General features: G+C 52.3%; 1 protein-coding gene across 1 annotated transcript in view; it reads left to right on the forward strand.

The window, feature by feature from the left end:
* TRIM66 (tripartite motif containing 66) overlaps positions 1-10,326 on the forward strand; it is a 139,145-nt gene extending 128,819 nt beyond the window's left edge. Inside the window, exons 15-20 of the mRNA XM_038764337.1 lie at positions 2,386-2,693; positions 3,348-3,480; positions 6,187-6,261; positions 7,309-7,461; positions 8,260-8,466; positions 9,178-10,326. Of these exons, the coding sequence (XP_038620265.1) occupies positions 2,386-2,693; positions 3,348-3,480; positions 6,187-6,261; positions 7,309-7,461; positions 8,260-8,466; positions 9,178-9,237 (936 nt within the window). The 3' untranslated portion in view covers positions 9,238-10,326. The remainder of the gene's footprint in view (positions 1-2,385; positions 2,694-3,347; positions 3,481-6,186; positions 6,262-7,308; positions 7,462-8,259; positions 8,467-9,177) is intronic.
* Positions 10,327-10,528: the final 202 nt, after the last annotated feature.

Raw genomic sequence — 10,528 nt, forward strand, 5'->3', positions numbered from 1 at the left:
GTTATCTGCGGGGCATAAAGATGATGATCTTGCTGCCCTTTGACCTTTTCACACATCGCCACCCTTTTGACTGCCCAGGGACCCCCTCCAGACCGAGGGCCCACTCCTCACATTGAGCAGTGGAGGTTGGGGAAGCTGCTTCTCCCCCTTGACAACCTAGGGTCTCTGGGGTGGGGTAGCCACAACCTCCCTCCTCCCTCCTCCTTCCCTCTCTCTTGGAGTGGAGAATCAATCAATCAATCAAGTAACGATGATGATGATGATAATGGCATTTATTAAGCGCTTACTATGTGCAAAGCACTGTTCTAAGCGCTGGGGATGTCACAAGGTGATCAGGTCGTTCCACGGGGGGCTCCCAGTCTTAATCCCCATTTTACAGATGAGGTAACTGAAGCCCAGAGAAGTTAAGTGCCTTGTCCAAAGTCACACAGCTGACAATTGGCGGAGCCGGGATTTGAACCCATTATCTCTGACTCCAAAGTCCGTGTTCTGTCCGCTGAGCCACGCTGCTTGTTGTAGCCAGGACAAAAGTTGTAGCTTTTACTCCCATTTTTTATAAGCTCACCTCGCGATGAGATTCCGCTGCACTAAGAAATGTTTGCGGTGTTGTGATGTAATTACTGAGTGCTTACTGTGTGCGGAGCAAGCCGCATGGCTCAGAGGAAAGAGCCCCGGCTTGGGAGTCAGAAGTCGTGGGTTCTCATCTCAGCTCCGCCACTCGTCAGCTGTGTGACTTTGGACAAGTCACTTCACTTCTCTGGGCCTCGGTTACCTCATCTGTCAAACGGGGATTAAGACTGCGTGCCCCATGAGGGACAACCTGATTACCTTGTATCCCCCCAGTGCTTAGAACAGTGCTTGGCACATAGTAGACACTTAACAAATGCCATCATTATCATCCTTATTATTATTATTATTACTAAGCCCTTGGGAGAGTCCAATACCACAGAGTTGGTAGATACGTTCCCTGCCCACAATCACTTCCAGTCTATACGGCAATCAAGAGAGATGAAGCTTGGCCTAGTGGAGAGAGTACGGGTCTGGGAATCAGAGGACCTGGGTTCATTCATTCACTCAATCGCATTTATTGAGCGCTTACTGTGTGCTGAGCACTGTACTAAGCGCTTGGGAAGTACAGTTCAGCAACAGATAGAGACAATCCCTACCCAACAACGGGCTCACAGTCTAGAAGCGGGTGACAGACAACAAAACAAAACAAGTAGACAGGCATCAAAACAAGTAGACACGTTCTAATTCCGGTTCCACCACTTGCCTTCTGTGTGATACTGGGTAAGTCACTTCACTTCTCTGGGCCTCAGTTACCTCATCTGGAAAATAGGGATTAAAACTGTGAGCCCCACGTGGGACGTGGATTGTGTTCAACCTGATTAGCTTGTATCTGTCCCAGCACTTAATATGGTGCCTGGCACAGAGTAAGCACTTAACAATGCCATAATTTTAAAAAAGCATTCATTCTATTGTGTTTCTTGAGGGCTTACTGTGTGCAGAGCACTGTATTAAGCACTTGGAAAGTACAATTCAGCAACAGAAAGAGACAATCCCTGCCGACCATGGGCTCACAATCTAGAAGGGGGGAGACAGGCATCAAAACAAGTAAACAAGGTCGGGTGGGGGAAGCGTTGACTGGGGGTACAGAGGACACTCTGGTGTGGGGGGAATGTCTGGCTGACTCAGTGATCCTTCACAGAGGCCAGATGTCCAGCGCATAGAACAGTGCTTTGCACATAGTAAGCCCTTAACAAATACCATCATTATTATTATTATTATTATGTCCAGCTACTGTCCAGCCAGCCTGGGTCACACTTTTGGCCTGGGGGACATGTCTGGCTGACTCAGTGAGATCTCCTGCCTCCTCTCAAAATCCACCCCCTCCACCGGCGCATTAGGCCCCATCCCTCCGCACCTTATAATAATAATAATAATAATGGCATTTATTAAGCACTTACTATGTGCAAAGCACTGTTCTAAGTGCTGGGGAGGTTACAAGGTGATCAGGTTGTCCCACGTGGGGCTTACAGTCTTCATCCCCATTTTCCAGATGAGGTAACTGAGGAACAGAGAAGTGAAGTGACTTTCCCAAAGTCACACAGCTGACAAGTGGCGGAGCTGGGATTAGAACCCATGACCTCTGATTCCAAAGCCCGGGCTCTTTCTACTGAGCCACGCTGCTTCTCTAAACTAGAATCCAGGTCCTTCTGTCTCCCAGGCCCAAGCGCTTTCCACTAGGCCATGCTATTTTTCCTGCGAGCCTTGTAAATTCCAGGCCTAGAGACCTTGAGTTCCCCGGAGTCTCTTCACTCTTCCCCCGGCGCCCGAGCCGCCCCCTGCACTGTGTGACTCTTTGCTCTCGACTCCTCTCCCCAGGTCAACCAAGACAGTGGACCAGAGCCCGTGAAACCCCAGCCCGATGATTCCGAAGAGAGGAAGGTCCTGACGGGTCTCTTCGGCGGGCAGAGGCCCCCCGGGTTCGAGGACGTATACCCCGGGGAACCCAGGCTCGGCCCCGGGAACCCCGGGGGCAAGAGGCCGCCCCTGGACCAGGAGTCCGACCCCATCGAGAACGAGGACTTCTGCGCTGTCTGCCTCAACGGCGGGGAGCTGCTCTGCTGTGACCACTGCCCCAAAGTGTACCACCTCTCCTGCCACGTGCCGGCCCTGCTCAGCTTCCCAGTGTGAGTCCGGCCAGGGCACTGCCCGGCCCCTGCTTCACCCCAGACCCGGCTTGCCCGAGCTCCGGCCCCATTCCCGAGCCGGCCCGGGCTTCTCGGTGTGAATCCCGGGCCCTGCCCGGCTCCAGCTCAGCTTCCCGGTGTGAGTACGGGGCATTGCCAGGCCCCTGCCCAGTCCCGGCCTGGCTCTGGTCCAACTCCAGCTTGGCCCTGCCCCAGCCCAGGCCCTGCTCAGCTTCCCAGTGCGAAGCCAGGGCACTTCCCTGCCCCTGCCCAAGCCCGACCTGGCCCCTATCCTGCCCCTGCTCAACCCCAGCCCGGTCCTGGGGTAAAGGCTTCTCCCAACCCGGGGACTTGCCATCTGCTGCCCCAGAGACCTGGGTTGAAGCAGCTGAGAACCTGGCGCTCTCTGGTTTTCTACAAACATCGCCCCATGGTCCCTGATGAAAATCTCCACAGCACCAGGTGCCGGTGTCCCCTATCTGAGTGCCCGGACCCCTCCCGCATTGGACATGCCCACCTAAGCCACCCCCTCCGGATCCCCCCGGGTGGAGAGGAAGTCCAGGAAGCGGGGCGCTGGGCCAGAGGGGAGCCGGAGGTGGGTCGGGATGGGGTGGGGGGCTGTGGGGGTCTGAGCGGAGCCGCTCTACCCCCCAGGGGGGAGTGGGTATGTGCCCTCTGCCGCAACCTGACCAGGCCCGAGGTGGAGTACGACTGTGACAACACCCGCTACAGCCGCGCCGCCCACCAGGACGGGACCCTGCGGGGCCTGAACGACTACGACCAGAAGGTGGGCATCCCTCTCTCCCCTGCCTCCCATGGCCCCCGCACCCCGCCACCTCCCTTATCTTTGGGGGAGGCTCAGAAGCAGTGTGGCCTAGTGGAAAGGGCACGGGCCTGGGTGTCAGAGAATCCAGGTTTTAATCCCGGTTCCACCACTTGCCCGTTGTGTCACCTTGGGTAAGTCACTTTACTTCTCCGGGCTTCAGTTCCCTCATCCACGAAATGGGGATTAAGACTGTGAGCACCATGTGGAACAGGGACTACATACAACCCGATTAAGCAGTCTGGCTCAGTGGAAAGAGCCCGGACTTTGGAGTCAGAGGTCATGGGTTCTAATCCCGGCTCCGCCACTTGTCAGCTGTGTGATTTGGGGCAAGTCACTTCACTTCTCTGGGCCTCAGTTCCCTCATCTGTCAAATGGGGATGACGACTGTGAGCCCCACAGGGGACAACCTGATCACCTTGTATCCTCCCCAGAGCTTAGAACAGTGCTCTACACATGGTAAGCGCTTAACAAATGTCATCATTATTATTGTATCTACCGTAGCGCTTAGTCCAGTCCCTGGCACATAGTAAGTGCTTAAGAAATACCATGAAAAGACCCCTCCTTGTCGTCTCTGTTGCCTGCTATGGTGGTGACGACTGTTCTGGGAGGGGAAGAGCAAGTTTTTGTCTCTGTGGCCCTGGGTTCCCATACTGTTAGTTCAGGGTCAGGGGCCGTGGCCTACTGGTGAATTAGGGTGGTTTAGTTTTATCAGAGTTCTTTGCCTTGATTTTTCTTTTTAATGGTATTTTTGCCAGGCACTCTAATAAGTGCTGGGGTAGATGCAAGTTAAACAGGTTGGATATAATCCATGTCCCCTATGGGATTCAAAGTGTTAATCACCATTTTACAAATGGGGTAACTGAAGCCCATTGAAGTGAAGTGACTTGCCCAGGTTCACACAGCGGACAAGTGGCAGAGATGGGATTAGACTCTCAGACCCATACTCTATCCACTAGGTCACTACTTTCTCAATCAATCAGTAAGTGGTATTTATTTATGTTTTACTTTTTTGATGGAATTTATTAAGCGCTTACTATGTGCGAAACACTGTTCTAAGCACTGAGCACTGTTCTAAGTGCTGATTTTGAGTGCTTACTGTGTGTAGAGCACCATACTGAGCGCTTGGGAGAGTATAATACAATGGAAGCAGCGTGGCCCGGTGGATAGAGTGCAGGCCTGGAAATCAGTAGGATCTGGGTTCTAATCCTGGCTCCACCGAGTCACTTTTCTTCTCTGTGCCTCAGTTAGCTCATCTGTACAATGGGCATTAAGATTGTAAGCCCCAGGTGGGACATGGACTGGATCTAATCTGATTTTCTTGTATCTACCCCAGGAGTTATACAGTGCCTAGCACATAGTAAGTGCTTAACAAATACCATTTTTTTAAAAGCAAGGCAAGGGCTTGGACCAAGATTTCCCGATCTCCAGGTGTATTGCAGCATTCCCCTCTCCCACCCTCTTCCCTGCCCAACAAGTCAGTCAATCAATTGTATTTATTGAGCGCTCACTGTGTGCAGTGTGCTGTACTAAGTGTTAAGACAGCGTGGTTCAGTGGAAAGAGCACGGGCTTTGGAGTCAGAGGTCATGGGGTCAAATTCCGACTCTGCCAATTGTCATCTGTGTGACTTTGGGCAAGTCACTTACTCTGTGCCTCAAGTTACCTCATCTGTAAAATGGGGGTTAGGACTGTGAGCCCCCTGTGGGACAACCTGATCACCTTGTAACCTCCCCAGTGTTTAGAACAGTGCTTTGCACATAGTAAGTGCTTAATAAATGCCATTATCATGCTAGCTCTCTTCCTTCAAGGTCCTCCTAAGAGCTCACCTCCTCCAGGAGGCCTTCCCAGACTGAGCCCCTTCCTTCCTCTCCCCCTCGTCCCCCTCTGCATCCCCCCATCTTACCTCCTTCCCTTCCCCTCAGCACCTGTATATATGTATATATGTTTGTACATATTTATTACTCTATTTATTTATTTTACTTGTACATATCTATTCTATTTATTTTATTTTGTTAGTATGTTTGGTTTTGTTCTCTGTCTTCCCCTTTTAGACTGTGAGCCCACTGTTGGGTAGGGACTGTCTCTATATGTTGCCAATTTGTACTTCCCAAGTGCTTAGTACAGTGCTCTGCACACAGTAAGCGCTCAATAAACATGATTGATGATGATGATGATCATCATCATCATTATTATTATTTTTATTATTATTAGAGAAGCAGCATGGCTAAGTGGAAAGAGCCCGGACTTGGGAGTCAGAGGTCATGGGTTCTAATCCCAGTTCTGCCACCTGTCAGCTGTGTGACTCTGGGCAGTCACTTCATTCATTCATTCATTCATTCAATCGTATTTATTGAGCGCTTACTATGTGCAGAGCACTGTACCAAGTGCTTGGGAAGTACAAGCTGGCAACATATAGAGACGGTCCCTACCCAACCTCACTTCTCTGTGCCTCAATTGCCTCATCTGAATGGGGATTAAGATTGTGAGCCCCATGTGGGACAACCTGATCACCTTGTATCCCCCCAGCACCTAGAACGGTGCTTCGCATCTAGTAAGTGCTTACCAAATACCATTATTATTATTATTACATTGTAACAATATAACTGACCCATTCCCTGTCCACGATGAGCTACAGTCTAGAGTCACACGGCTGATTTTGGTCTTTGCAGAAATGCGAAAAGCTGGTACTGTCTCTGTGCTGCAGCAGCCTCAGCCTCCCGTTCCACGAGCCCGTCAGCCCCCTGGTAAGTTCTGCCCTCTCAGGGCCTCGTCGCCACGGGGATAAGTTCTTCCTCTATGGACGGTTGGTTCGGCTTCCTTCAGACATCCCTCAGTGGCGCTGGCACGCCGGAAAACTCCTTACCCCAGGGGTGGGGCACGATCGATAAGTGGGAAGCTTTCCATCACTTTGCTCCCCCGGGCCTCAGTGGCCTCATCTGTAAAATGGGGTTAAGATTGTGAGCCCCAGGTGGGACCGGAACTGCGTCCAACGCGATTTACTTGTATCCACCCCAGCATTTAGTACAGTGCCTGGCACATAGTAAACACTTAACAAATACCATCATTATTAGTAATAGTAGTAGCGCCCTGCACGCAGTAAGTGCTTAATAAATGCGACGACCACTACAATTCCCCCTTCTTAGATTGTGAACCCTGGGTGCAAAAGCGTCCGTGCCCTATTTGATTATCTTGTGCTTCATCAGTGTTTGTCGCAGTGCTTGGCACCGAGCAAGCACTGAACAAATACCGTAATTATTAATGGGTGAGGCGGGCCTACGAAACAATGTACAGCTCTTGAGAGCGGAAAACCCGAAACAGCTGGGCGAATATGCCAGGATAAAGGATCAGGTTAAATCATTGAACATAAAATGGAATCAGTGTGGCTTAGTGGAAAGAGCACAGGCTTGGGAATCAGAGGTCGCGGGTTCTAATCCCAACCCCGCCAGTTGTCAGCTGTGTGACTTTGGGCAAGTGACTTCACTTCTCTGTGCCTCAGTTGCCTTATCTGTAAAATGGGGATTAAGACTGTGAGCCCCACGTGGGACAATCTGATTGCCTTGTATCTACCCCGGTGCTTAGAACAGTGCTTGGCACATAGTAAGGGCTTAACAAATACCATAGTTATTATTATAGAATAGTGAGGAGATGCTGTTTGGGTGGATAGGATACGATTTGGGGCATTGGGAATTAATTGGGGAGTGCTTCCTGGAGGAGGTGGGATTTTAGCAGCTTTGTAATCACCTCCCCGGGCCCCACCCTGCCCTCTCCCCCTCCTCCCCGCTCCCCCGCAGGCTCGGCATTACTACCAGATCATCAAACGGCCGATGGACCTGTCCATTATCCGGAGAAAGCTCCAGAAGAAGGACATCGCCCACTACTCCTCTCCGGAGGAAGTAGTGGCCGACGTGCGGCTCATGTTCTGGAACTGCGCCAAGTTTAATTACGTGAGTCCCTGCACGGCCCGTTCCCCCGGCTCCGACGAGGCCTCCCCTCATCCCACGCACCCAGCAGCTGGGCCTAGTGGGAAAAGCTTGGGCCTGGGGGTCTGAGGACCTGAGTTCGAACCCCGCCTCTGCCACACGTCTGCTGAGGGACCTTGCGTATATCGCTTAGCTTCTCTGGGCCTCAGTTTCCTCATCTGTGAAATGTGGACTCAATATCTGTTCACCCTCCCACGAGGGAAAGACACTGGGTTCAACCTTGTATTTATCCCAGCACTTAGTACAGTGCTTGTCATATAGTAGGTGCTTGTATATATGTTTGTACATATTTATTACTCTATTTATTTTACTTGTACATATCTATTCTATTTATTTTATTTTGTTGGTATGTTTGGTTTTGTTCTCTGTCTCCCCCTTTTAGACTGTGAGCCCACTGTTGGGTAGGGACTGCCTCCATGTGTTGCCAACTTGTACTTCCCAAGTGCTTAGTACAGTGCTCTGCACACAGTAAGCACTCAATAAATACGATTGATTGATTAACAAGTATTGTTATTACCTTTCTGCTGTGACCTTGGGCAAGTCATTTGGCTTCTCTGTGCCTCAGTTTCTTCATCTGTACAATGTGGATTTAATACCTGCTCTCCCTCCTACTTAACCGTGAGCCCTAAGAGGCACAGTCACTATGTTTGACCTGATTACCCTGTATTGACCCCAGTGCTTAGTACAGTGTTTGACTCATAGTAAGTGCTTGACAAATATTATTACTATTATTAATTTTTTTAAAAAATTCGCCCCTTCCAGCCAGATTCGGAGGTGGCCGAGGCCGGCCGCTGCCTGGAGGTGTTCTTCGAGGGCTGGCTGAAGGAAATCTACCCCGAGAAGCTGTTTGCTCTGCCCCTGCAGGAAGATTCCGACTCGGAGGATTTGGAGCGAGGAGCTCCTCGGCCGTTCCAGTGGCCGGCGTACGGGCAGGAGAGCGTCCAGCCCAAGAGGAGACGCCGCCAGGCCGTAAGGGTCTCCACGGAGGGGTTGGGCGCAGACGGCTCGGGCCCTGGGCCCGGCGGCTGCCACGGGGACATCCGAGGCCCTCGGCCGCACCCTCAGCCCACTTCCAGCCACCTGTGGGGTCACAGCCACCTCCCACCTGGCAACCTCAGCGCTTAGAATGGTGCTTGGCACATAGTAAGAGCTTAATACCCTCCTTATTATTATTACGATTCAATGTTTGAAGGGGGGTGGGGGCCAGATAGTCTCGGCACCTTCCAGGCCCTAGCCCGGAGCTTCCAGGGAAATGACTCCGGCCGGGACCCCTCTTTCTTCCCTCTAGACTGGAAGCTCATCGCGGGCGGGGAACGTATCTACCGACTCTGTTCTATTGGACTTTCCCAAGGGCTTAATCCAGTGCCCCACATCCAGTAAGCGCCCAAGAAATACAATTTGGTTGATTGATCCCCAGTTCTCCCCCAGGGCCAAGAGGGGTTTCTCCCGACTCGTCGGGGCCCACGGGAGCTCCCCTCAAGCCAGTTCTCTGGACCGTCTCCGCTGGAGGCTTTGCATGCCGGCCCGCCCCATAAAACAGGCTCCAGGGCTCCTGGGGAGCAGAGCCCGGAAAACCAGCACCCTCAGCGAAACGCTGCGGGTAGACCTTTCCCCCAGAAAACAAATTCTAGCCGCACGCTCCTCCCGTTAGCCCTAACCTCGTGCTTCCCTTCTTTCCAGGAGAGCGAGAGAGCCAAGAGGATGTCATTTCGGCTGGGGAACAGTTTTCCTCAGGTGTGACAGCCCGGAGCCCTCCAAGAGCGGATCACCAAAACAAAGGACACTGATGACGGGGTGGGCGACTGTGTGGGGGGTTGTGAGGGAGAGAGGGAGAGAGGTGAAAGAGAACAGGGTAGGTGCCCCCGGTTGGGGGGTAGCAGTTCTCTCCACCCCTGCTTCCCAGCCTCTTGCCTAGCCCTGCTGGAAAGCTGGCAAATGAGAGGCCATGCCCTAGCCGAGCTCTGTGCCCCTCTCTAATGGTGCCACTGGTGTCCTAAAACGAGGGGGATAAAGTTCTCCCTCTCCATTGTAGCAGATTGCGGTTGGTACAATCCTGTTCTCCCCTTCCAGAACCTGCCTCCATCAGAGGTGGGCAGCCATTCCGACGCCCCCGGCGAATTCGGCCTTTTAGAGGGAGCCGGCCGCTCAACCACGGGGGCCCAAGGCATGACGTGTCCAACCTCCGAATGTGCATGTGAGGCATGAGCGTGTGTAACGCTGTGCACGCTCACGTGTGTGTGTGCGTGTGTGTGTCTATGTGTGAGTTTAGAAGGGGAAGAGAGCAACTGGCATGTGGTAGTTTCCATATTACAGGTCCAGGATACCCAAAGATGGTCATTCATTCTTTTAATTGTATTTATTGAGCGCTTACCATGGGCACAGCAGCATACAAAGCGCTTGTCCCTCTTCCGCTTTTATTTTTGTGGTGGGGGGCCGTTTTGCCCCTGATATGAATGCCGGGAACGACACAGAGACTTCAGGGAACCGACTCCTCCTCGGGGTCCATCAGCTTTCTGCCGACTGCGCCCTTTCCAGAGTTCCCTCGTCTGCTCCAGCATCTGACCGAAATCCCGGGAGAGATGGCAAATTCTCCTCGGTTTGGGATGAGATCAGTTGTGGTCAACGGTCGAGCTCAGCTTTGCCTGCCTTGGGTGACAGGGTAGAGGTTGTTTTGGACAATGGATGTGATTTTCCGTAGAGGTACTTAAGATTGAAATACTCCGGCCCGCTCTCTCCACCTCGTGCTGTTTACGAGTTGCTCTCCCGCAAGACAATCTGATGGGCTTCCTACAGAGTTCCTACAGAGTGTGGCAAGCCATCGGAGGAGGTGACCAGGACAGTGGGTGACAGGCCTTGTGGGTGACCCTTCCCCACCTTGTTCTCTTGTGCCCCTCAGGGCCAGTCACTGAACCTGGGCCACTTCCGAGAAAAAAACGCCCCTCTCTGCTCTCCTGCAAGTCCACCTCAGAGGAATGACAAAGGTTTGCAGCGTTTCCTGGGAGAGGCAGGGCTGGAGAGAGCTAACAACCTC

This window comes from Tachyglossus aculeatus, chromosome 22 (assembly GCF_015852505.1).
Source record: "Tachyglossus aculeatus isolate mTacAcu1 chromosome 22, mTacAcu1.pri, whole genome shotgun sequence".
Taxonomy (NCBI): Eukaryota; Metazoa; Chordata; class Mammalia; order Monotremata; family Tachyglossidae; genus Tachyglossus; species Tachyglossus aculeatus.